The sequence below is a fragment of the Oncorhynchus tshawytscha genome, linkage group LG07, assembly GCF_018296145.1.
Source record: "Oncorhynchus tshawytscha isolate Ot180627B linkage group LG07, Otsh_v2.0, whole genome shotgun sequence".
Lineage (NCBI taxonomy): Eukaryota > Metazoa > Chordata > Actinopteri > Salmoniformes > Salmonidae > Oncorhynchus > Oncorhynchus tshawytscha.
The window spans coordinates 47,929,686-47,954,445 of record NC_056435.1 but is presented as its reverse complement, the minus strand read 5'-3'; the positions used below and the strand labels follow the sequence as shown (position 1 = coordinate 47,954,445).

Below are 24,760 nucleotides of genomic sequence, written 5' to 3'. Positions count from 1 at the left end.
GGTCATTACACAGGTGCACCTTGTGCTGGGGGACACACACAAAAAAGCCCCTTTAAACTGCAGTTCTGTCACACAACACAATGCCACAGATGTCTCAAGAATTTATGTCTGTAATAAAGCCCCTTTGTGGGGAGAATGACTGGGCCTGGCTCCCAAGTGAGTGGGCCTAAGGCCCTCCCATGGCTGCACCCCTACCCAGTCATGTGAAATCCTTAGATTAGGGACTAATTAATGTATTTCAATTGAATTATTTCCCCTATTGGCATCGGGAACAGCTTTTGGATGAGGAGTTGATTATGCCACTAGCATTTTAATGAAAACATATTATATTGAGACATCTAAAAATCGATGCCACTATGATAAACATACACATATCACCCTCTAGTTTTATTCGTGGAAATTGTCACCGAAAAGTATTTGGCCAATGGTCGCCTAGCACGCTGAATGCTCGTGGACAGAGATGTGGCCAGCCATTGGTATACCGACGTCACAAACATCAGCCCGTTTAACGGGTTGAGGCTCACTCGCGACTCATTCTGTGTTTACCACCAGCAAGAAAGGTGGTGGTGTTGGGGAACGACAAATTGCTATTACTTGTTTTTCCTGCAGTTGCTGTCAGAACTGTATCACTGGCTATCACGGAGAACAAAGAAAATGACACCCCCTTATGGTTTGGGCACATAGACGCTGTCTCTCCCTTGCCTTCATGTGCAGCAAAACTAACAGATAATTCCAACTAGCTAGGTGACATGGTATCCATGTATTAAATGAATCCATAGCATTCCAGGGGCTTGAGAAGCCTTGGCTTTAGCTCTGAAAGAATACGCCGTTTTTATTGTCGTTGCGGGCACAAAGCCCTTGCAGCTCCGTTGCGCATCAGAAAGCGCATGTCAGAAGAGCATCCCAAGAGCACGGCAACATTTCGTGGACTGTCTGCGAACTCCCGCTTGATGGGACTTAAAAGCTGTGGTGTACGAGTTTTATTTCGTTTGAAATATTCCAAACAAGATAATGTTGCGCGCCGCAGCAAACACGCTGGTGCTTGGGTTGCTTTTTTGGGGATTCTTGCACAGTTTGGAAGTAATCGTTCCAGCCAGAGCCATCGACGGTAAGCAGCACTGGTTTGCAAGTAATCACCCTAACTAATTGTCTTTTACGCGCCTGTCCTTACTGCCTCTTCTTGAACCACTTTCAGAAAAGATCGTTTGAATCGCTTAGGCAGAAATGATCGCAAATAGCCTTATGTTTGCCCGGTACATTGCTACATGAAATACACATTTGCGCTCAAGTGGTTAGGCTGTGGCAATTTAGTTTATCAATCAACACAGACACGCTGTGGAGGTGTGACGTGAGCAGCAAGGAAAGTTACTTATTTGTGTAGGCTACCAGCCATTGGAATGAACATCTGTTATCAATTGCCACAACTCCGTTGAATAATCGAGGTATTTTGTTGCGAATGTTACATTGTGATATTCCTCACAGAAAACGATGCGATACATTGTCACATCTGCATTCATGTAGCTTGGTCTTTGGTTACAGACAAAATGTAATCGGTCATTAGTAGCCATTCATTTTGACATATGACATGAAGATGAGGGTTGAGGCTACTATGTTGCAACTGCTTACTGGCGTCCACTTTCAGCTCCTTATCAATATCTAATTAGTACTGCATTGGTTGTCGTTAAATCGGCTACTTCTCGTGAAATACCTGTAGCCTACCAGTTTTCTTTACTTGATTTCATATAGCCTGTGTTGTGTAATTCTTTAAACGGCAAGGCCTGCTTATTTCATGAGCTTGCTCAGTTTATTTTCATCAGAAACACCAACGCAGCTGCTTTCCTAAAGAAAGCGTTCAGGCTTAAAGCCTCTGTATTCCAAGTCACAACTCCTCACCCTGTCTCTTTTTATTCAATGCAACATGCTGATGAGGGTGATTTTATTTTTATTTATTTATTTTATTTTACCTTTATTTAACCAGGTAGGCAAGTTGAGAACAAGTTCTCATTTACAATTGCGACCTGGCCAAGATCAAGCAAAGCAGTTCGACAGATACAACGACACAGAGTTACACATGGAGTAAAACAAACATACAGTCAATAATACAGTATAAACAAGTCTATATACAATGTGAGCAAATGAGGTGAGAAGGGAGGTAAAGGCAAAAAAGGCCATGGTGGCAAAGTAAATACAATATAGCAAGAAAACACTGGAATGGTAGATTTGCAGTGGAAGAATGTGCAAAGTAGAAATAAAAATAATGGGGTGCAAAATAAATAAATAAAAATTAAAAACAGTTTGGAAAGAGGTAGTTGTTTGGGCTAAATTATAGGTGGGCTATGTACAGGTGCAGTAATCTGTGAGCTGCTCTGACAGTTGGTGCTTAAAGCTAGTGAGGGAGATAAGTGTTTCCAGTTTCAGAGATTTTTGTAGTTCGTTCCAGTCATTGGCAGCAGAGAACTGGAAGGAGAGGCGGCCAAAGAAAGAATTGGTTTTGGGGGTGACTAGAGATGATGATGTGATAAGCATGAGGCCTTCTGGAAGGCTAACCAACTTTAAAACAATATATAAGCCGAAGGAGTTTGCAATTGCCCGACGTCTGATTGGCTCCAGAGGAGCCTTCTGTGCTGCCCATAACTTTGTTTTATACATTAAAGCGACACCCAACCTTGATTGGACACCCCAAATTACTAGCGTACACATCAAACAGGAAAAGGGCGTGTTCAACGAGGTGTCAGACTTTAAGAATGATTCTTGAGTTAGCCAGTTGCAGTTTTTGTCCCAGCACTGCTAAACATACGTTATTTCTGTTCAGGCTAATGCATTGTTGGTACCATAGAATGTTTGTATGCCCTAAAGCCCTCCTTTATAATTTAGGTACTCATTATCTATTCTAAAGAACTGCTAATCACAGATTTTGGGTTTGTCTGGAAAACATTTAGGAATTATCATCTGGGACTCATAATTGCAATGTAAGTAATTTAGTTGGTGATGGATAATAAATTGACCATACTGGGGATATAGGTCTACATGCCTCTTCAAATCATGCTTTTCTCTTCATGAAGCCTTTGCCCCATCCTTGTTCAGATACTGTATTGAATACCAAGGTCCTGAACCATCAACATACCCTGTGTTTAATTGGACCCCAAATGCACTTTCTTCTCAAGGGAAATCTCATCTAATAGTCTGAAATCGTCCATTGAGAGCTGTTAATTTGGGGGCACTACTTCCTGCAGCTATGGACCTTGACACAGAAAAATGTAATGTCATGCTGTTTTTTACCCTGTTTGTAAAACATAGTAGGCAGCACTTGGGCTGCGTCTCCTATGTCAGTGATGTACTGTAGTCACCTGCCTTGGCCAATGGGCTGTGTTAAACAGGGAGCCCTGTTAAGAAAATGGACATTCAAATGAAGCCCCAATTTGGGGCATTTCTTCACTGCAGAGGTGTTCAATTTACATCACAAGCTTGTTGACATTCCAGAGCCAAAAGGGGTTTGAAAGGGAAGAGGACGAGAGACCATATGAAACGGAGGGCCATTCCCCCTCACCCCACCCCTTCCAGGAACATCTGGATAGAGAAAGGTCATTCATCTGGGAAGTATGTGGAGTGTTGGGGATGGGATGTGTGGGGTGAGCGGGATGGTTACCCCTCACTCACTCACTCACTCACTCACTCACTCACTCCAGATGGAGTTCTCAGTTCTTCTTGGTGTTGACAGTCAAGATGAGGAAGGAGGAATGATTTGCATAGACTGATGAGAGGAGCCATGAACGTGAAAAATGGGTGAAAGTCTTAATACTTAACATTGACTGTACTGGGCAAAGGAGAGTTCTGCAGTCTCCCATTCTTGCCTCAACTCCCTTTCTCCACTCCCTAGTCCTGCCTCTCTGCTCCAATACCATGCTCTTGTCCAAGTTGACTCAATGCACTCAACCCTCAGTTAACATGGTGCTCCATTTATACAGCTGCCTGGCTATTTACCTAAGTCAGCCAGGTTAGGCATACTAGCTCAGGACTTGTATTGCAGCATGCCAGCCGCCTAGGTGGACTGGAATAGGGTGGGCCTGGTGCTCGCGGGATGTGGGACATATTCATTTTATTGAATAAACTTTCATACACATGTGGCACCACATGTGTATGATACACATTGATACTTATTTATCTCAATACTTTATATACCCTTTGTTGGCAATGACAGAGGTCAAATGTTTTCTGTAAGTCTTCAAGGTTTTCACACACTGTTGCTGGTATTTTGGCCCATTCCTCCATGCAGATCTCCTCTAGAGCAGTGATGTTTTGGGGCTGTTGCTGGGCAGCACGGACTTTCAACCCCCTCCAAAGATTTTCTATGGGATTTAGATCTGGAGACTGGCTAGGCCACTCCAGGACCTTGAAATGCTTCTTACGAAGCCATTCCTTCGTTGCCTGGGCGGTGTGTTTGGGATCATTGTCATGCTGAAAGACCCAGCCACGTTTCATCTTCAATGCCCTTGCTGATGGAAGGAGCTTTTCACTCAAAATCTCACGATACATGGCCCCATTCATTCTTTCCTTTACACGGATCAGTCGTTCCTGGTCCCTTTGCAGAAAAACAGCCCCAAAGCATGATGTTTCCACCCCCATGCTTCACAGTAGGTATGGTGTTCTTTGGATGCAACTCGGCATTCTTTGTCCTCCAAACACGACAAGTTGAGTTTTTACCAAAAAGTTATATTTTGGTTTAATCTGACCATATGACATTCTCCCAATCTTCTTCTGGATCATCCAAATGCTCTCTAGCAAATTTCAGACGGGCGTGGACATGTACTGGCTTAAGCAGGGGGACACGTCTGGCACTGCAGGATTTGAGTCCCTGGCGGCGTAGTGTGTTACTGATGGTAGGCTTTGTTACTTTGGTCCCAGCTCTCTGCAGGTCATTCACTAGGTCCCCCGTGTGGTTCTGGGATTTTTGCTCACCGTTCTTGTGATCGTTTTGACCCCACGGGGTGAGATCTTGCGTGGAGCCCCAGATCGAGGGAGATTATCAGTGGTCTTGTATGTCTTCCATTTCCTAATAATTGCTCCAACAGTTGATTTCTTCAAACCAAGCTGCTTACCTATTGCAGATTCAGTCTTCCCAGCCTGGTGCAGGTCTAGATTTTGTTTCCGGTGTCCTTTGACAGCTCTTTGGTCTTGGCCATAGTGGAGTTTGGAGTGTGACTATTTGAGGTTGTGGACAGGTGTCTTTTTATACTGATAACAAGTTCAAACAGGTGCCATTAATACAGGTAACGAGTGGAGGACAGAGGAGCCTCTTAAAGAAGAAGTTACAGGTCTGTGAGAGCCAGAAATCTTGCTTGTTTGTAGGTGACCAAATACTTATTTTCCACCATAATTTGCAAATAAATTCATTAAAAATCCTACAATGTGATTTTCTGGATTTTGTTTCTCATTTTGTCTGTCATAGTTGAAGTGTACCTATGATTAAAATTACAGGCCTCTCATCTTTTTAAGTGGGAGAACTTGCACAATTGGTGGCTGACTAAATACTTTTTGCCCCACTGTGTGTGTGTGTGTGTGTGTGTGTGTGTGTGTGTGTGTGTGTGTGTGTGTGTATAAAAAAAAGTAAAATATTATTTCATTTATTTCGATTTATTACTTAAATTTTTTATTTTATTTTAAATTATTTATTTAATTGATAATAATGACAATTACAAGAATACTGAATGAACACTTATTTTAACTTAATATAATCAAATCAATTTAGCCTCAAATAAATAATGAAACATGTTCAATTTGGTTTAAATAATGCAAAAACAAAGTGTTGGAGAAGAAGGTGAAAGTGAAATATGTGCCATGTAAGAAAGCTAATGTTTAAGTTCCTTGCTCAGAACATGAGAACATATGAAAGCTGGTGGTTCCTTTTAACGTGAGTCTTCAATATTCCCAGGTAAGTAGTTTTAGGTTTAGGTTATTATAGGACTATTTCTCTCTCTACCACTTGTATTCATATACCTTTGACTATTGGATGTTCTTATAGGCACTTTAGTATTGCCAGTGTAAGAGTATAGCTTCCGTCCCTCTCCTCGCCCCTTCCTGGGCTCGAACCAGGAACACATCGACAACAGCCGACCTCGAAGCATTGGTACACATCACAATTCCAGTGGGTCAGAAGTTTACATACACTAAGTTGACTGTGCCTTTAAACCGCTTGGAAAATTCCAGAAAATTATTTCATGGCTTTAGAAGTTTCTGTTTGGCTAATTGACATCATTCGAGTCAATTAGAGGTGTACCTGTGGATGTATTTCAAGGCCGACCTTCAAACTCAGTGCCTCTTTGCTAGCTTCTTGGATATAGTGGGCGCTCTTTTAATTTATGGATAAAAAAATGTGCCCGTTTTAAGCGCAATATTTTGTCACAAAAGATGCTTGACTATGCATATAATTGACAGCTTTGGAAAGAAAACACTCTGACGTTTCCAAAACTGCAAAGATATTATCTGTGAGTGCCACAGAACTCATGCTACAGGCCAAACCAAGATGAAACTTCAAACAGGAAATGAGCAGAATTTGAGGCTCTGTTTTCCATTGTCTCCTTATATGGCTGTGAATGCGCCAGGAATGAGCCTGCCCTTTCTGTCGTTTCTCCAAGGTGTCTGCAGCATTGTGACGTATTTGTAGGCATATCATTGGAAGATTGGCCATAAGAGACTACATTTACCAGGGATCCGCCCGGTGTCCTTTGTCTAAATTGGTGCGTAATCTTCAACTGGAGGCATTTTCCCATGGGATTCAGAGGAGAACGCACACTTCCACGAACGATATATAATCGAAGAGATATGTGAAAAACACCTTGAGGATTGATTCTAAACAACGTTTACCATGTTTCAGTCGATATTATGGAGTTAATTTGGAAAAAAGTTTGGCGTTTTGATGACTGAATTTTTTATTTTTTTTTTGGTAGCCAAACGTGACGCACCAAACGGAGCGATTTCTCCTAAACAAATAATCTTTCAGGAAAAACTGAGCATTTGCTATCTGAGAGTCTCCTCATTGAAAACATCTGAAGTTCTTCAAAGGTAAATGATTTATTTGAATGCTTTTCTGGTTTTTGTGAAAATGTTGCCTGCTGATGCTAACGCTAAATGCTACGCTAGCTATGCTAGCTGTTACACAAATGCTTGTTTTGCTATGGCTGAGAAGCATATTTTGAAAATCTGAGATGACAGTGTTGTTAACAAAAGGCTAAGCTTGAGAGCTAGCATATTAATTTAATTCCATTTGCGATTTTCATGAATAGTTAACGTTGCGTTATGGTAATGAGCTTGAGGCTGTATTCACGATCCCGGATCCGGGATGGCTAGAATCAAGAGGCTAGACATCATGGGAAAATCAAAAGAAATCAGCCAAGACCTCATAAAAATAATTGTAGACCTCCACAAGTCTGGTTCATCCTTGGGAGCAATTTCCAAACTCCTGAATGTACCACGTTCATCTGTGCAAACAATAGTGCGCAAGTATAAACAACTTGGGACCACACAGCCGTCATACTGCTCAGGAAGGAGACGCGTACTGTCTCCTAGAGATTAGTTAACGTACTTTGGTGCGAAAAGTGAAAATCAATCCCAGAACAACAGCAAAGGACCTTGTGAAGATGCTGGAGGAAATGGGTAGAAAAGTATCTGTATCCACAGTAAAACGAGTCCTATATCGACATAACCTGAAAGACCGCTCAGCAAGGAAGAAGCCACTGCTCCAACACCGTCATAAAAAGCCAGACTACAGTTTGCAACTGCACATGGGGAGAAAGATCATACTTTTTGGAGAAATGTCCTCTTTGGAGAAATGTCCTCTGGTCTGATGAAACAAAAATAGAACTGTTTGGCCATAATGACCATCGTTACATTTTGAGGAAAAAGGGGGAGGCTTGCAAGCCGAAGAACAACATCCCAACCGTGAAGCATGGGGGTGGCAGCATCGTGTTGTGGGGGTGCTTTGCTGGAGGAGTGACTGGTGCACTTCACAAAATAGATGGCAACATAGGGAAGGAAAATTATGTGGATATATTGATGCAACATCTCAAGACATCAGTCAGGAAGTTAAAGCTTGGTCGGTGGGTCTTCCACATAGACAATGACCCCAAGCATACTACTGAAGTTGTGGCAAAATGGCTTAAGGACAACAAGGTCAAGGTATTGGAGTTGCCATCACGAAGTCCTGACCTCAATCCTATAGAACATTTGTGGGCAGAACTGGAAAAGTGTGTGTGCGCAAGGAGGCCTACAACCCTGGCTCCGTTACACCAGCCCTGTCTGGAGGAATGGGCCAAAATTCACCCAACTTAATGTGGGAAGCTTGTGGATGGCTACCCAAAACGTTTGACCCAAGTTAAACAATTTAAAGGCAATGCTAACAAATACTAATATAGTGTATGTAAACTTCTCACCCACTGGGAATTGATGAATGATATTATTCTGACATTTCACATTCTTAAAATAAAGTGGTGATCTAACTGACCTAAAATTGGGCATTTTTAGTAGGATTAAATGTCAGGAATTGTGAAACTGAGTTTAAATGTATTTGGCTAAGGTGTATGTAAACTTCTGACTTCAACTGTGTGTGTGTGTGTGTGTGTGTGTGTGTGTGTGTGTGTATATATATTTTTTTTTTATATTCCCAGCAGGCTTTAAGGGATGATTTTGACCATATGGTTAATTAGGAGTTTTTCTTAATGCAAATAGCCACGGTCTTGAATGACCACTGAGGCTGAAAACCATTTATATATATATATATATATATATATACCAATTGTTATCTCCTACTGTTGTGCATATGATGCTAGCCAAAAACTTGTGATTTATCAAATAATTCAATGTGTATGTACATTCTAAATTCCATTTGTAATTATTTTAGAGTAGTTTCTACGCACTATTTGATGAAAAGGCCCCTGGAGATGGTCAGAATGCCAGCAGTACAAATTTTGCACACATCCATAACACAATACCAATGAATGCACAACATACTGCTCAGACCTACTGCTGGCATTGTTGCAACTTAGGCCCTACATCACTACAACAAGAATTCCAGCACTTGAAATGATCCACCACCTCTCACTGGTAGGCAACAGAGTGCTTGTGCAATTCATGTATTGCATGCTGAGCTGTCAGTCTTGGGTAAGGGCTATGCAATTTGCCAGGCCATTGCTCGGGCCTGGACAGAAGTGATGGTAATGCTTCCTATAGATCAGGAACCATAGCTTGGACAAGGGAATGTGTGAATTGGTGACAGAGGGGGTGTTGAAGTGAAGAAGCCCATATTTTTAACGTAAATAAATAAATGTTTATTTAACTAGGCAAGTTGGTTAAGAACAAATTCTTATTTTCAGTGACGGCCTACCAAAAGGCCTCTTGCGTGGACAGGGGCCTGGGATTTAAAAAAAATAATAAATACAATATAAATATAAGACGAAACACACATCACAATAAGAAAGACAACCACTACATAAAGAGACCTAAGACAACAACATAGCAAGGCAGCAACACATGACAACAGCACAAAAAATGGTACAATTATTATTGGCTACAGTCAACAGCACAAAGGTCAAGAAGGTAGAGACAAAAATACATCACACAAAGCCTCCACAACTGTCAGTAAGAGTGTCCATGATTGAGTCTTTGAATGAAGAGATTGAAAACTGTCCAGTTTGAGTATTTTTTTGCAGCTCGTTCCAGTCGCTAGCTGCAGTGAACTGAAAAGACGACGAGCCCAGGGATGTGTGTGCTTTGGGGACAGTTAACAGAATGTGACTGGCAGAACGGGTGTTGTTTGTGGAGGATGAGGGCTGCAGTAAATATCTCATATAGGGGGGAGTGAGGCCTAAGAGGGTTTTATAAATAAGCATCAACCAGTGGGTCTTGCGACGGGTATACAGAGATGACCAGCTTACAGAGGAGTATAGAGTGCAGTGATGTGTCCGTCCTATAAGGAGCATTGGTGGCAAATCTGATGTCCGAATGGTGAAGAACATCTAGCCGCTCGAGAGCACCCTTACCTGCCAATATATAAATTACGTCTCCGTCATCTAGCATGGGTAGGATGGTCATCTGAATCAGGGTTAGTTTGGCAGCTGGGGTGAAAGAGGAGTGATTACGATAGAGGACACCAAGTCTAGATTTAACTTTAGCCTGCAGCTTTGATACGTGCTGAGAGAAGGACAGTGTACCATCTATCCATACTCCCAAGTACTTGTATGAGGTGACTACCTCAAGTTCTAAACCCTCAGAGGTAGTAATAACATCTGTGGGAAGAGGAGCATTCTTCTTACCAAACCACATGACCTTTGTTTTGGAGGTGTTCAGAACAAGGTTAAGGGTAGAGAAAGCTTGGTGGACACTAAGCAACCTTTGTTGTAGAGCCTTTAACACAAACTCCGGGGAGGGGCCAGCTGAGAATAAAACTGCATATAAATGGATGAGAGCGCTTCCTACTGCCTGAGCTATGTTGTTGATGTAAATTGAGAAGAACGTGGGGCCTTGTATTGAGCCTTTGGGTACTCCCTTGTTGACAGGCAGTGGCTTAGACAGTAGATGTTCTGACTTTATACACGGCAGTCTTTGAGAGGTAGTTAGCAAACCAGGTCAAAGACCCCTCAGAGACACCAATACTCCTGAGCCGGCCCACAAGAATGGAATGGTCTACCGTATAAGAAGCTTTAGCCAAGTCAATAAGTCAATTTGCGCTTCATCTGGTTGCAGTCACAAGAGTTCCTGTTACACAATAAATGTTTGTTTTGTTCAATAAAGTTCCTCTTTATGTCCCAAAAACTCTGTTTTCTTCAGTAATCCACTGGCTCAATGGCGGTCACAACATGCAGACGAATAAATCCTAATAGTACCGGTAAATTTTGTCAAACGATGTTTATAATTAATCCTCAGGTTGTCTATTGTCTAAATAATCTATAATAGTTCAACCGGACAATAGCGTCTTCAATAGAAAGGAAAAACAATGAACGGCGCTTAATCGGTCACACGTGCAAAGGAGCTCTGCTTCATTCTGCATGCCACTTACAATATGGTCTCATTCTTCCTCATTATTCAGAAAACAAGCCTGAAACAATGTCTAAAAACTGTTGACATCTAGTGGAAGCCATAGGAACTGCAATCTGGGTCCTAACCCAACACATACTGTATAGGCAGACAGTTAAACTACACACATCAAAAATATCCCACTTCCTGGATGGATGTTCCTCAGGTTTTTGCCTACCATATCAGTTCTGCTATACTCGGACATTATTTTAACAGTTTTGGAAACTTTATAGTTTTCCATCCAAATCTACTAATTATATGCCTGAGCGTATATGCCTGGGCCTGAGTAACAGGCAGTTTACTTTGGGCACGTTTGTTATCCAGATGTCAAAATACTGCCCCCAGGCCATAACAAGTATTAAAGAAGAAAGGGTCTAAACCATCTGACCCAGATGTTTGTTTGGGGTCAAGTTTAAGGAGCTCCTTTAGCACCTCAGACTCAATGACTGCCTACAGGGAGAAACTTTGTAGTGGGGCAGGGGAAGAAGAGGGAGAAGCATCGGAGATAGTCACATTAGAAGGGGTGGGAGATGAGGAAATGTTGGACGGGCAGGAGGCATGGCTGAGTCAAATAGGAATTCTGACTTAATGAAGTGGTGATTTTAAAGAGCTCAGCCATGTGCTTCTTGTCAGTAACAACCACATTGTAAGGGACATGGGCAGCTGTGAGGAGGGAGGGTTTATTCTCCAGGTCTTTTAACCGTTTTCCTAAACTTCTTGGGGTTAGACCCACAGACAGAGAGCTGCTCCTTAAAGTAACTAACTATGGCCATCCGAATAGCTTGAGTGCACTTATTTCTCATTTGCCTGCAAGAGAGCCAGTCAGCCTGAGTATGCGTGTGCCGAGCCTTTCGCCAAATGCAATTCCTGAGGTGGAGTAACTCTGCAAGATCACTGTCGAACCACGGGCAAAACCTGTTTTTTAATTCTCATTTTCTTTGGGGCCATGTTTTGTTAACAATACCACTGAAAATATCAAAAAAGAAGGTCCAAGCGTCTTCGACAGAGGGAATCAAGCTGATTCTTTACCATTTTAGAGGCCAGTTCATGAAGGAAGGCTTGCTCATTAAAGTTTTTTAGCAAGCTGCGTTGACAGATCAGGACAGGTCACCTTTGGAAGATCTGTCTTGCCGAAAAAGGTTATAACCAGAATGGTTAACATCAGTATTCAAAATACTTTCTTAACCACGTATCATTAATGACCAACACATCTGGATTAGAGGTCGACCGATTCATCGGAATGGCCGATTTAATTAGGGCCGATTTCAGGTTTCCATAACAATCGGAAATCGGTATTTTTGGGCGCCGATTTCCGATAATTTTTATTTTATTTGTATATACCTTTTATTTAACTAGGCAAGTCAGTTAAGAACACATTCTTATTTTCAATGACTGCCTAGGAACTGTGGGTTAACTGCCTTGTTCAGGGGCAGAACGACAGATTTTCACCTTGTCAGCTCAGGGGTTCCAATCTTACAACCGCACAGTTAACCATTGCACTCCAAGAGTAGCCTGCCTGTTACGCGAATGCAGTAGAAGCCAAGGTAAATTGCTAGCTAGCATTAAACTTATCTTTTAAAACACAATCATAATCACAAGTTATACTAATCCAGTTTAGCAGGCAATATTAACCAGGTGAAACTGTAATTTCTCTTGTGTTCATTGCATGCAGAGTCAAGGTATATGCAACAGTTTGGGCTGCCTGGTGAACTAATTTGCCAGAATTGTATGTAATTATGACTTACATTGAAGGTTGTGCAATGTAACAAGAATATTTAGACTTAGGGATGCCACCTGTTTAGATAAAATACAGAACGGTTCCGTATTTCACTAAAAGAATAAACGTCTTGTTTTCGAAATGATAGTTTCCATATTCGATCATATTAATGACCAAAGGCTCGTATTTCTGTGTGTTATTATGTTATAATTAAGTCTGATTTGATAGAGCAGTCTGACTGAGCAGCAGCAGGCCCGTAATCATTCATTCAAACAGCACTTTCGTGCGTTTTGCCAGCAGCTCTTCACAAGCACAGCGCTGTTTATGACTTCAAGCCTATCAGCCTAATGGCTGGTGTAACCAATGTAAAATGGCTAGCTAGTTAGCTGGGTGTGCGCTAATACTGTTTCAAACGTCACTCGCTTTTAGATTTGGAGTAGTTATTCCCCTTATTCCCCGCGGCTTTTGTGGAGCGATGGGTAACGATGCTTCGAGTGTGGCTGTTGTCTATGTCTTCCTGGTTCGAGCCCAGGTAGGGGCGAGGAGGGTGACGGAAGCTATACTGTTACACTGGCAATACTATAGTGCCTATAAGAACATCCAATAGTCAAAGGTATATGAAATACAAATGATATAGAGAGAAATAGTCTTATAAATACTATATTAACTACAACCTAAAACCTCTTACCTTGGAATATTGAAGTCTCATGTTAAAAGGAACCACCAACCTTCATATGTTCTCATGTTCTGAGCAAGGAACCTAAACGTTAGCTTTTTACGTGGCACACATTTATACATGGCACACATTACTTTCTTCTCCAACACTTTGTTTTTGCATTATTTAAACCAAATTGAACATGTTTCATTATTTATTTGAGGCTACATTTATTTTATTGATGTTTTATATTAAAATAAGTGTTAATTCAGTATTGTTGTAATTGTCATTATTACAAATTTAAAAAATCGTCCGATTAATCGGTATCGGCTTTTTTGGTCCTCCAATAACCGGTATCGGTGTTGAAAAATCATAATCGGTCGACCTCTAATCTGGATTGGAGCTGTGAACCCACACTTTCAATTGATCCATTTTAGGTAATACTCTTCTAGTGTTAACATGCAGAAATCAGTGAAGCAGATATCCGAGCACATGTCAAAATTGGGGCTAGCAACAGTAGGTGGCCCAGGGTATACATGCACCTTTCCAGATATCATCAACAGTAATGCAATCAAGCCATGCGTAGTACAGGGACAGCTCTGCAGTGCTGATTTATGACATCTGAGTGTGCATCAGATGGCAACAAGATCATATTGTACAGCAATTTCATCAGGTAACAAAGTTTGTAGTCAAGAAAGTATGCTGGAGTCATGTGCATTTTGCTATTTGCCTCAAGAACATTTTTAAAATATATAACGACTTGAGGCTAGCCATTGAAAGTTCAGAGTCACTCGCCCCAACAGTGCGCGTGTGCTGGAGGCGAGCGAAAGCTCGGGAGAGGGGTGAGTGTTGTGAAGGTACTGTTACCAGACAGGGGGAGACAGGCCAGGGCAGACAGTGAACAGATCGCCAGGGGGAATCGAGTAGGTGTCACACCCACTTGGGAGGCAGATTTTAGGAGGAAGATTTTTTATTTTTTTGGAGGCAAATTTCTTGTAGAAAAAGCCAGTGGATGGTCTTTGAACAGCAGGAGGGGGCTTCAAAGACTCCTGACACTTGTTGGGCCCAAAGGCCTTTTACTTCACACCTTAGTGCTAATTGAATTTGTAATGTGGCCTGTCCTTGCAAGCATGAGAGCATGGGAGCCTAAACTTCCGGCGCCGACAGAGATGGCCGCCTCGCTTCGCGTTCCTAGGAAACTGTGCAGTTTTTTGTTTTTTTACGTGTTATTTCTCACACTAGTACCCCAGGTCATCTTAGGTTTCATTACATACAGCCGAGAAGAACTACTGAATATAAGATCAGCGTCAACTCACCATCAGTACGACCAAGAATATGTCTTTCGCGATGCGGATCCTGTGTTCTGCCTTACAACCAGTGTAACGGAGTGGATTACATGCAGCGACCCAAAAAAACGACTCAGAAAAAGAGGGAAACGAAGCGGTCTTCTGGTCAGACTCCGGAGACGGGCACATCGTGCACCACTCCCTAGCATTCTTCTCGCCAATGTCCAGTCTCTTTACAACAAGATTGATGAAATCCGAGCAAGGGTAGCATTCCAGAGGGACATCAGAGACTGCAACGTTCTCTGCTTCACGGAAACATGGCTAACCGGAGAGACGCTATCCGAAGCGGTGCAGCCAGCGGGTTTCTCCACGCATCGCGCCGACAGAAACAAACATCTTTCTGGTAAGAAGAGGGGCGGGGGCGTATGCTTTATGACTAACGTGACATGGTGTGATGACAGAAACATACAGGAACTCAAATCCTTCTGTTCACCTGATTTTAGAATTCCTCACAATCAAATGTAGACCGCATTATCTACCAAGAGAATTCTCTTCGATTATAATCACAGCCGTATATATCCCCCCCCAAGCAGACACATCGATGGCTCTGAACGAACTTTATTTAACTCTCTGCAAACTGGAAACGATTTATCCGGAGGCTGCATTCATTGTAGCTGGGGATTTTAACAAGGCTAATCTGAAAACAAGACTCCCTAAATTTTATCAGCATATCGATTGCGCAACCAGGGGTGGAAAGACCCTGGATCACTGCTATTCTAACTTCCGCGACGCATATAAGGCCTTGCCCCGCCCCCCTTTCGGAAAAGCTGACCACGACTCCATTTTGTTGATCCCTGCCTACAGACAGAAACTAAAACAAGAAGCTCCCACGCTGAGGTCTGTCCAACGCTGGTCCGACCAAGCTGACTCCACACTCCAAGACTGCTTCCATCACGTGGACTGGGAGATGTTTCGTATTGCGTCAGACAACAACATTGACGAATACGCTGATTCGGTGTGCGAGTTCATTAGAACGTGCGTTGAAGATGTCGTTCCCATAGCAACGATTTAAAACATTCCCTAACCAGAAACCTTGGATTGATGGCAGCATTCGTGTGAAACTGAAGGCACGAACCACTGCTTTTAATCAGGGCAAGGTGTCTGGTAACATGACTGAATACAAACAGTGCAGCTATTCCCCCCGCAAGGCTATCAAACAAGCTAAGCGCCAGTACAGAGACAAAGTAGAATCTCAATTCAACGGCTCAGACACGAGGCATGTGGCAGGGTCTACAGTCAATCACGGACTACAGGAAGAAACCCAGCCCAGTCACGGACCAGGATGTCTTGCTCCCAGGCAGACTAAATAACTTTTTTGCCCGCTTTGAGGACAATACAGTGCCACTGACACGACCTGCAACGAAAACATGCGGTCTCTCCTTCACTGCAGCCGAAGTGAGTAAGACATTTAAACGTGTTAACCCTCGCAAGGCTGCAGGCCCAGACGGCATCCCCAGCCGCGCCCTCAGAGCATGCGCAGACCAGCTGGCCAGTGTGTTTACGGACATATTCAATCAATCCCTATACCAGTCTGCTGTTCCCACATGCTTCAAGAGGGCCACCATTGTTCCTGTTCCCAAGAAAGCTAAGGTAACTGAGCTAAACGACTACCGCCCCATAGCACTCACATCCGTCATCATGAAGTACTTTGAGAGACTAGTCAAGGACCATATCACCTCCACCCTACCTGACACCCTTGACCCACTCCAATTTGCTTACCGCCCAAATAGGTCCACAGACGATGCAATCTCAACCACACTGCACACTGCCCTAACCCATCTGGACAAGAGGAATACCTATGTGAGAATGCTGTTCATCGACTACAGCTCGGCATTCAACACCATAGTACCCTCCAAGCTCGTCATCAAGCTCGAGACCCTGGGTCTCGACCCCGCCCTGTGCAACTGGGTTCTGGACTTCCTGACGGCCGCCCCCAGGTGGTGAGGGTAGGCAACAACATCTCCTCCCCGCTGATCCTCAACACTGGGGCCCCACAAGGGTGCGTTCTGAGCCCTCTCCTGTACTCCCTGTTCACCCACGACTGCGTGGCCACGCACGCCTCCAACTCAATCATCAAGTTTGCGGACGACACAACAGTGGTAGGCTTGATTACCAACAACGACGAGACTGCCTACAGGGAGGAGGTGAGGGCCCTCGGAGTGTGGTGTCAGGAAAATAACCTCACACTCAACGTCAACAAAACTAAGGAGATGATTGTGGACTTCAGGAAACAGCAGAGGGAACACCCCCATCCACATCGATGGAACAGTAGTGGAGAGGGTAGCAAGTTTTAAGTTCCTCGGCATACACATCACAGACAAACTGAATTGGTCCACTCACACAGACAGCATCGTGAGGAAGGCGCAGCAGCGCCTCTTCAACCTCAGGAGGCTGAAGAAATTCGGCTTGTCACCAAAAGCACTCACAAACTTCTACAGATGCACAATCGAGAGCATCCTGGTGGGCTGTATCACCGCCTGGTATGGCAACTGCACCGCCCTCAACCATAAGGCTCTCCAGAGGGTAGTGAGGTCTGCACAACGCATCACCGGGGGCAAACTACCTGCCCTCCAGGACACCTACACCACCCGATGCTACAGGAAGGCCATAAAGATCATCAAGGACATCAACCACCCGAGCCACTGCCTGTTCACCCCGCTGTCATCCAGAAGGCGAGGTCAGTACAGGTGCATCAAAGCTGGGACCGAGAGACTGAAAAACAGCTTCTATCTCAAGGCCATCAGACTGTTAAACAGCCACCACTAACATTGAGTGGCTACTGCCAACACACTGTCAATGACACTGACTCTACTCCAGCCACTTTAATCATGGGAATTGATGGGAAATGATGTAAATATATCACTAGCCACTTTAAACAATGCTACCTTATATAATGTTACTTACCCTACATTATTCATCTCATATGCATACGTATATACTGTACTCTATATCATCGACTGCATCCTTATGTAATACATGTATCACTAGCCACTTTAACTATGCCACTTGGTTTACATACTTATCTCATATGTATATACTGTACTCGATATCATCTACTGTATCTTGCCTATGCTGCTCTGTACCATCACTCATTCATATATCCTTATGTACATATTCTTTATCCCCTTACACTGTGTATAAGACAGTAGTTTTTTGGGAATTGTTAGTTAGATTACTTGTTCGTTATTACAGCATTGTCGGAACTAGAAGCACAAGCATTTCGCTACACTCGCATTAACATCTGCTAACCATGTGTATGTGACAAATAAAATTTGATTTGATTTTAACTCAGCATTGTCCCCATAAAGTACAATATGTAATTGTAATGTACTTTATTTAAAAATTTTCTTGACTTTCCAAATGGCATCAGACCAAACACTACTCACTCAGTTCCAGGTTGGAATGGTGTGTTGATCTGGAGCGAAGGCCATGCTGTGGAGGGTAGCATCCTGCATATGTACCTGTCAAAAAATCTATCCTTTTGTAAAAAAAAAAACATGTTGAAAAATGTGAGAGATCACATTAAGCTGTATCTCTCTGAGGGGGGCATATCTGCATCTGTATGTTTTTTTCCTTGTGCATTTTGCTATTTTATCTAGTTCTGCTGCTTATCTGTCTGGGAGCAAGAGTGGGAAGAATAGGTGGTGGGAGGGAGAATGTAAATAGCTTTTTTACAATTGCATACTCCACGTCCGATCTATCGGCTCTTTCTCAAACCCATTGGAGGAGAAGGTCAGAGGGGAGGGACCTCTTTCGTTCTCATCCAATGTGTTTTGAGAAGGGGGAGAGGGAGGACACGACAAGTATGCGATTGAGAAAATAGTCACCACTAGCCAGCCTCCGCCCAGTACCCTGCAATTGCGTCATTCGTGGATCTGTTGGGGTGGTATGCAAATTGTAGTAGGTCTATGGTGTCTGTTAAGGTGGAGATGGTATGATCCTTAACTACGCCTTGACAAATGCTAGGTTCAAACAGGACAGACTTCAATAACAAAGAGCAAGCAGATTTGATATAATTTAGGCCTACATGGGAAATGTTGGGTGGAACTTTTGCTGGAGAGCTCAGTCTGTCATGGCTAAAAACATTTCCCAGCTGCCCCTGGGTCGGTGTGATCTCGAAATGTCATATTTAAGAGATTATGTTCATGATATCTTTTAAAGAGGCCAGATTGTGGATTTAGATTGTATGTCGGTGAGAGTGTGTGAGACTGGCAGAGGAAGCTCATTTTAGGTATAAAGGCTGTTACCATTGTGGAGCTGTGAAAAAGCTATTCACACATCCAAACCATCCTCCTAAGGCCTGGAGATGGAGGGAGGGAAAGAAAAATAGAGAAAGAGTAGGTGTTGGTGTGATATTGATCGATGAATGTCTCTGATTTAAAAAGGAGCAGATACAAAGGATTTGTTTTGGCAGGGCAGAGATGTGAGTGACTTATCCTGTGAGCAGTGACGTCATCTCATAAAGCCATTGCCCTTCTCACCCCCTATGAACCCCTAGATGTTTTGATTTAGTCCTGTACTTATCCCTCTTGTTCAACATTTTGTGTGTAAAACTAGGGGCAATCAGTGTTGGGTTCATTTGTATTGTATTTTACTGAGGAGTAGATCTAACTGCCCACCCCATAACCAATCTTCTTAATACACTTAGCTTCTCTAGCCTCCCTTTCCAGATCTCAAGTGTAACAAACTGTCAGCCTTTCTTCCATTTATTTTTTGGAATTTAAAAGCAATTTATTCTTGAGTGACTATTATTCTCTGTTGTGGTTTTCAGCTATTCCTAGGAAAAATGGACACCATTGGTTTAATGGCGCAATGATTTGGTATGAAGTTTTGGTCAAACTTTATTTGGCTAGCCAATCTTTAGTATGAACATGGGTAGAGCATCTATCTGTTGATAAGCAACTGCTTGCTAATGTTACTGTTAAGAGTTAGGGTTAGTAGATAGTTAGAGCCTCTACAATTTTATAAATATAGCGTCAGCTACACATATTACTAAAATGTAAACTTGCGTACTTCTAGACCTCTACCTCCGGAGTTAGAGCACCACACGCCTGCCTGAAAGTTTCCCCCCTTGAAGCAGGGCAGTGTAAACCATTGTCTTGTTGAGTCAACACTCCTACAGTATAAATGGTAATAGTAGAGCAATGTTTTTGAAACTGTTGAAATATATAGACATTTTCCTAATTTTGTACTTTTTTTTGTAGATTTTACGTGAAATTGCAGTAACATCCTGTAACATTTTGAAATTGTCGCAGTAGCTGCCATCTGCACTGAGCCACATAAAACTATGGAAGCCTATCCACCACCAAAAACATGTAAGATGTAGATCATACAAATAGGATACGTTTTTTTTTTTCTCATTTGTAACATTGTGGTGATTTTAGGCGGCACCACAGGTCCCAGAGTGGTGGAGGGGAAATTGTCTTCCTAGTGCCCAGAGTTTTCCCTGATGTGGTAGTAGACAAACTTCAGTGGTGGAAAAAGTACTCAATTGTCATACTTGAGCAAAAGTAAAGATACCTTAATAGAAAAAGACTGGTAAAAGTCACTCAGTAAAATACTACTTGAGTAAAAGTCTAAAAGTATTTGGTTTGAAATATGCTTCAGTATCAAAAGTAAATGGAATTGATAAAATGTACTTATAAGTATCAAAAGAAAAAGTATAAACCATTTAAAATTCCTTATTAAGCAAATGAGATGGCACAATTTTTTTATATATATATATATATATTTTTTTTACATATGTCCAGGGACACACTCCAACACTCAGACATAATTTACAAACAAAGCATTTGTGTTTAGTGAGTCCGCCAGATCAGAGCCAGTAGGGACGGCCAGGGATGTTCTCTTGATAAGTGTGTGAATTGTATCATTTTCCTGTCAAAATGTAACGAGTACTTTTGAGTGTCAGGGAAAATGTATGGAGAAAAATGTATTTTCTTTAGGAAAGTAGTAAAGTGGGCAAAAATATAAATTGTAAAGTACAGATACCCCCCCAAAAATGAAGTAAAAATACTTTAAAGTATTACTTCGGTTTGTCAGTGGTGTAAAGTACCTATCCAACTCCGCACCCTAGTTGTTGTAGCGTATGACGGTAATAAATCAGCTTTAAAAAAGATTTTATATGGGCTATGAAGGGACCAAAATTTTTAATAATTGGATTATATGCAAAAAAAGAATATTCCTGGCCCAGGGAGGATGACAAAATGTAAAATCCTTTACACAGACAGACACGACTGATTGGATACAACCTAACAAGGCTGACCTCGCTGTATGCAGGGTTGCATCATGTAAGGCTTTTGCATCTGTAATTAAAAATATACTCATACAGTATGTCAACACTATGTTGATTAATTCAAGTCAATCATTTTGGTTGAAGGCCTAGGTAGCTTAGCCACCTGAAGTGTGAATATAAACCAAATTTGATCACGTTTCCATTTTAGGCTATAAATACAGTGCATTTGGAAAGTATTCAGACCCCGTTTTCCCCATTTTGTTAAGTTACAGCCTCCATTTTAAAACAAATTAAATATTTGTTTATCCTCATCAATCTATATACAATACCCCATAATGACAAAGTGAAAACAGGTTTTTAGAAATGTTTGCTAATTTATTATAAATTAACATAACTTACGTAAGTATTCAGACCCCTTGCTATGAGACTTGAAATTGAGCTCCGGTGCATCCCATTTCCATTGATCATCCTTGATGTTTCTATAATTTGATTGGAGTCCAACTGTGGTAAATTCAATTGATTGGACATGATTTGGAAAGGCACACAACTGTCTAGATAAGGTCCCAAAGTTGACAGTGCATGTCAGAGCAAAAACCAAGCCATGAGGTCGAAGGAATTGTCCGTAGAGCTCTGAGAAGTATTGTGTTTAGGCACAGATCTGGGGAAGGATACATTTCTGCAGTATTGAAGGTCCCCAAGAAGAAGGTGGCCTCCATTTTTTTAAATGGAAGAAGTTAGGAACCACCAAGAGTCTTCCTAGAGCTAGCCGTCCGGCCAAACTGAGCAATCCGGGGAGAAGGGCCATGGTCAGGGAGGTGACCAAGAACCCAATGGTCACTTTGACAGACCTCTCCAGAGTTCCTCTGTGGCGATGAGAACCTTCCAGAAGGACAACCAACTCTGCAGCACTCCACCAATCAGGCCTTTATGGTAGAGTGGGCAGACAAAAGCCACTCCTCAGTAAAAGGCACATGACAGCCTGCTTGGAGAAATAAGATTCTCTGGTCTGATGAAACCAAGATTTGGCCTGAATGCCAAGCGTCACATCTGGAGGATACCTGGCACCACTTTCAGCGGCAGGGACTGGCAGACTAGTCAGGATCGAGGGGAAAGATGAACGAAGCAAAATACAGAGAGATCCTTGATGATAACCTGTTCCAGAACACCAGACTGGGGCGAAGTTTCACCTTCCAACAGAACATGACCCGAAGCACACAGCCAAGACCACGCAGGAGTGGCTTCGGGGCCCCTGAATGTCCCTGAATGTCCTTGAGTGGTCCAGCCAGAGCCCGTTCTTGAACCCAATCGAACATCACCTATGAGACCTGAAAATAGCTGTGCAGCGTCGCTCCCCATCCAACCTGAAAGAGCCTGAGTGGATCTGCAGAGAAGAATGGGAGAAACTCCCCAAATACAGGTGTGACAAGCTTGTAGCATCATATCCAAGAAGACTCTAGGCTGTAATTGCTGCTGTAGGTACCTCAAAGTACTGAGTAAAGGGTCTGAATACTAATGTAAATGTCATATTTCTGTTTTTTTTGCTAACATTTAAAGAAATCTGTGAACGTGATCAAATATAGTTTATAGTCACATTTTGGTTGGCTAATTACTGTTCAAAGCTTAGGCTATAGAAACATGACATTACATTTTCCCTGGCCCAGATGGGGTCAGAGTGCATAAGCTTCTCTATGCTACCTGCAGCTGTAGTAGGCTACAGTGTTTTTTTAATGTATTTTTTACATTATGTATTGCAATAATCATCATGAATATTAAGGCTATATGCACTACATGTTACACAGACACTCAACCATGTAAATTGGCAGTTATTATTTATTTGGACATCATGCATTGTAGTCTTACTCTTATACAGACATCGTACACACACTCACTAAATCACATCCAATATCATACACATCAACGTACTCAGATTTGCTACACACATATCTTGCCTCAATTTTCTAACATCTGCGGCATTGTCTCACAGGCAAACGGGCAAGGGAATAAAACAAATATTTCTAGAACCTATTTCATGAATTCTAAATATCAGACATTTGAAAGCTCTTAATTTGACCGTCATAATATCTTTGATGGCAGTAACTTTGTAAGCACTAAATTATGGTCCATTTAGACTGAGTATAGTGTCTATGGTAAGGGGTGCAATAAGTATAGCTAATTGTAAAGGTTTAGCAGATTATAAAAAAAGAACCGTCTTTACTTGGCTAAAAGAAAAGGTATACACATACTGTTTACAGGAAACTCATTCTACAGTTGTGGCCAAAAGTTTTGAGAATGACACAAATATTAATTTTCAAAGTCTGCTGCCTCAGTTTGTATGATGGCAATTTGCATATACTCCAGAATGTTATGAAGAGTGATCAGATGAATTGCAATTAATTGGAAAGTCCCTTGCCAAGAAAATTAACTGAATCCCCAAAAAACATTTCCACTGAATTTCAGCCCTGCCACAAAAGGACCAGTTGACACCATGTCAGTGACTCTCTCGTTAACACAGGTTGGAGTGTTGATGACGACGAGGCTGGAGAGCACTCTGTCATGCTGATTGAGTTCGAATAACAGACTGGAAGCTTCAAAAGGAGGGTGGTGCTTGGAATCATTGTTCTTCCTCTGTCAAACATGGTTACCTGCAAGGAAACACGTGCCGTCATCATTGCTTTGCATAAAAAGGGATTATTCTGTGTCGCTCTGAATGGGAGTCTGTTGGATGACTGGTATGTAGTTGTTGCGCGGCCTCACTGCAAGTATATCTTCTCATGACTCTCAAACCCGCATGCGGGAGCGTAACCATAGCCTCAAACTAATTAGCATAACGCAGACATAAATCTTCCTAGAAAATCTTCCTATTCATGAAAATCACAAATGAAATATATTGAGACACAGCTTAGCCTTTTGTTAATCACACTGTCATCTCAGATTTTCAAAATATGCTTTACAACCAACGCTAGACAAGCATTTGTGTAAGTTCATCATGGCATAATGCTATGGCTAGGCTCTGCTACCAGCAGCCAACATTTTCACGAAAATAAGAAAAGCAATCAAATTAAATCATTTACCTTTGAAGAACTTTGGATGTTTTCACTCAGGAGACTCCCAGTTAGATAGCAAATGTTCCTTTTTTCCAAAAATATTATTTTTGTAGGCGAAATAGCTCCGTTTGTTCTTCATGTTTGGTTGAGAAATCGACCGGAAAATGCAGTCACTACAACGCCAAACTTTTTTCCAATCTAGCTCCATAATATCGACAGAAACATGGCAAACGTTGTTTGGAATCAATCCTCAAGGTGTTTTTCACATATCTATTCGATAATATATCCGTCGGGACAATTGGTTTCTCATAAGAAGCGATTGGAAAAATGGCTACTTGTGTACTTTACGCAAGATTTTCTGCGGGAGCCATCATGTGACCACTTGCTAAATGTGGTCCCTTACGGCTATTCTTCAACATAAATGCGTAAAAAGACGTCACAATGCTGTAGACACCTTGGAATACGTAGAAAACGTTAGCTCATTCACAGCCATATAAGGAGTCATTGGCATGAGGCGTTTTCAAAAAATGCGGCACTTCCTGATTGGATTTTTATCTGGGTTTCGCCTGTAACATCAGTTCTGTTGCACTCACAGACAATATCTTTGCAGTTTTGGAAACATAAGTGTTTTCTATCCAAATCTGGAAATTATATGCATAGTCGAGCATCTTGTCGTGACAAAATATCCCGTTTTTAAAA

The 24,760-nt window shown here is 42.1% G+C and overlaps 1 protein-coding gene across 3 annotated transcripts in view; it reads left to right on the top strand.

Annotated features, from left to right (window-relative positions):
* The first annotated feature begins 783 nt into the window (after positions 1-783).
* LOC112254672 (low-density lipoprotein receptor-related protein 1-like) overlaps positions 784-24,760 on the top strand; it is a 164,601-nt gene continuing 140,624 nt past the window's right edge. For 2 of the 3 annotated variants that reach the window (XM_042324507.1, XM_042324505.1), the window contains exon 1: positions 784-1,108. In XM_042324507.1, coding sequence (XP_042180441.1) covers positions 1,012-1,108 — 97 coding nt within the window. In that variant the 5' untranslated portion in view covers positions 784-1,011. The remainder of the gene's footprint in view (positions 1,109-24,760) is intronic. The other variant, XM_042324506.1, reaches the window with a different exon arrangement.